At 37.4% G+C, this 3,191-nt stretch overlaps 1 protein-coding gene across 1 annotated transcript; it reads left to right on the top strand.

The window, feature by feature from the left end:
* Nucleotides 1-2,350: 2,350 nt before the first annotated feature.
* LOC141842791 (uncharacterized) lies at nt 2,351-2,833 on the top strand. Its single transcript, XM_074730793.1, has one exon. It carries the CDS (start codon nt 2,351-2,353, stop codon nt 2,831-2,833), a length of 483 nt encoding a protein of 160 aa, XP_074586894.1.
* Nucleotides 2,834-3,191: the final 358 nt, after the last annotated feature.

The raw sequence follows: 3,191 nt of genomic DNA, 5'->3' as shown, positions 1-3,191 counted from the left end.
GGTAAGCTTGAATTCCTAGTGTGTGTGGTTTTCTTGTGAGAATTCCTTTGGATTCTGAGATTTGCTGTGCTCCACATCTTGATCAACAGATTGGTGGAATTTCTTGGGGTTCGGCAGCAAAGGATTTTAATCAGAGCTTGTTTTTAGGGCAAGGGATCGAATCAGATCTAAGGTAAGCTTATGAATTTGGTTAGGTTGAATTTCCTTGATTCGTTTATGAATGGTGATCGGGATTTCTTGGATTTTGGTGAGGTTCTGTTCGATTAGGTTGTTGTTCTATCGAATTTTTGTTGAATTGATCGGAGTTGTTTGCTGTTGGATTTCGTTGATATGGGAATTGAGATTGGGTTTGTTGTGATTATTTGGGTATTGATCCAGAATTTCTTGGATGTGGGTTCGATGAGATTGGATTTGTTCTGTGTTGTTGTGTTCGGTGAAAGTGGGATTTATTGCTTGCTGTTGGGTTGGATCTGTTCTAGGGTTGAGTTCCTGTGTGTTGTTTTTGCTGATTTCGTGTGAGATTTGGGATTTGTTGGTACTGTTAGGATGAGATTAAGTATGGTGATTTTGCTTTTAGGATAACTTAGATCTGGCTAAAATTCAAGTGGATTAGATTAGGTTAATTTAATGGTTGAGTTGTACTAATTAGGTTTTGACTAGGCTGGTTTTAGTTTCGGTTGTGGTTAAGTATAACATGAGTTTTAATTGGATTTGGGTGTGATTAAGAGTGAAATGAGTTAATTGGTTTTAATTGAATTGTGGTTATGTTAGTTTTAGAGTCGGCTGAAATTAGGGGATTTATTTTGTTGTAAAATTAAATATAATATTATATTTAGTGGGTGTTGTTTATTTTAAATTGCAAGACCTTGATTCGTAGATCCTATTATATATGAGATTTATATTTCTGGGGGTTCTTATGCGACGTGCGTTATATCAGGTGAGTATTCCTATACTTAGTCAATATAGGTCTTGTTCGTAGTGCATGACTTATTATCTGTTGTTAATTATCTTATTGTTATCCTTATTAAACTCGTTGCTTGATACATAACTGTTGACTTTGGATATGATCTAATTATCATCAATACAGTCTCCTTATTTGTTGTTGATCTGTGATAACTTGTCTAATTGATGTTGAGTATATCTTGGTAGATGTAGTTATTATTTGTTGAGATGTGCATCATAACATCTACATGCTAGTAGTAGGTGTTGTTGATTGTTGTTGTTGTTGGCTCTCTCTAGACCATTGTTGATACTGGTACAGAAGTGAGACATGTGTGGCTGCGACCAGGACTCTCTTGGGATATCCTTGTTGGTGCAATCTTGTCCAAGTATCATTTGATTTTAATGTTTAGCTAAATGAGTTTAAGTTAGACAATGTTGGTGATCTAACATGTGTGAATTGAGTAAACAAAAAAGTTCAGGTTTGAAGTCTTGGCAAATGGTGAAGTCCCAAAAGTGCGGCCTCTTGATAAATAATGAAGTCCCGGAGGTATGGCCTCTTGGCAAAAGAAAGACTTAGCATGACGAAGCCGATGAAAACATCTCAAGCAAGTGCAAGGATGAGGAGTCGTGGGCTAGAAAGCATCCAAAAAGGGCACGAGGCTTGTGGAAGATATTTGAAGATGTGAGTCTAGACTAAAGGATGAAAAAAGAAGCTAAAAGGTGAGTTTCAGCTTCATCAATCGTGTGGGATGAAACCAGTCGAATGATGTCCTAATCCAAACACACAGAATTATCAGTCGAGTGAAAAAGGCAGAGACCAGTCAACTGATCAGTCGATTGGGTAAGTCTCAGTCGACTGGTATTCGAATGTTGGGGCTGACAGCTGGAGAATTAATGCAATCTACAATAGCCGTTGGAGCCCACCAATTGACTGGTCCTAAGACAGTCGACTGGTATCGCAAAAATATAAAAAGATAAATTCAATCTTAGAGACGCAAGTGTTTTTCACTTTTCATCTTTGCAAGATCTTTAAGCTCTGTCAATCTCTCAAACTCTTCCTCCAAACTTCTCTATACATTTGTAAGAGGAAAAGATCAAGTGTTAAATTTTTTCCACTTTTAAAGTTATTTTGAGAAGGAGAAAGTTCATAGTGAAAGGTTTTTGCGGTGTGTGTGGATTCTTGGATTAGTCACCTCGAGGAGGTGGATACCAAGTAAATCAAGGGGTTAGCATTGCTTTTATTATTCTTAATCTTATTTTTATTCTTGTCTTGTGCTTCCGCTAACAATTTGTAAGCAAGATCGAAAAGTAGTTATTCAACCCCCCTCTAGCAAATACAACGATCCCAACAAGTGGTATCAGAGCAAGGTTAACTTCGAAAGAACTCACCCTCAACTGGAGCATCTAGATGGCGTTTCAAGAGGGATATAATACCGCACGACCTTCATACTTTGATGGCAATGATTTTGCTTATTGGAAAGATAGGATGGAATATTTTCTTATGAATGATATTGAAAATTGGTTTAGTGTTGTAGATGAATTCGAAAAATCAAAGGATGCACTTGAAGCACCTCTTTCTACCAAGGATTGGTCAAAGAAAATCTGCAAGAAGGTTCAAGCAAATGCCAAAGCCACAACCACCTTGCAATGTGGACTCTCTAAAGAGAAACTGAGTAAGGTTGGACCCTTCAATTTAGCCAAAGAACTTTCAGAGAAGTTCATTGAATTAAATGAAGGGTCAAGTGAATCTAGAAGAGCTAAGAGAGATCTCTTGGTTGGACAACTTCAAACCTTCAACATGAAGTCAAATGAGACCATAAGTCAAATACATGAAAGGTTTAAAGAAATAGTAAATGGACTTCATGTGATAGGTGAGAAGATAGACAACTGAGATTTAGTGAGGTATGTTCTTCAAGCTTTTCCTAGAACCACCTTATGGGCATCAATAGTTGATGCGTATAAGGTCTCTAGGTATCTTTCAATTGTAAAACTTGATGAGTTGTTTTGTGAATTTGATCTACATGAACAAGCTAATATTTCTTCCAAAGAGAAAGGTATAGCCTTGATTGTAGAAAATAAGGAAAAGAAGAAGAAGAAGGAAAGGAAGGAGGAGTCTTCATCTGAGTCCAACCAAGAATCCTCGGATAGCGATGTGGATGATTCAAAACTAAAACGATACATATTTGATGGTGGAGCAAGAAGTGGAGAAAAGAGACTCGCACTAGCCGTGCTCATCATCACGGGCGGGT

The sequence above is a fragment of the Curcuma longa genome, chromosome 12, assembly GCF_044706935.1.
Source record: "Curcuma longa cultivar G26 ecotype Majalengka, Jawa Barat chromosome 12, ITB_CL_G26_1.1, whole genome shotgun sequence".
In the NCBI taxonomy this organism is placed as follows: Eukaryota; Viridiplantae; Streptophyta; class Magnoliopsida; order Zingiberales; family Zingiberaceae; genus Curcuma; species Curcuma longa.
Note: the sequence above shows the minus strand (reverse complement) of the source record. Positions and strands in the feature narration are given on the sequence as shown.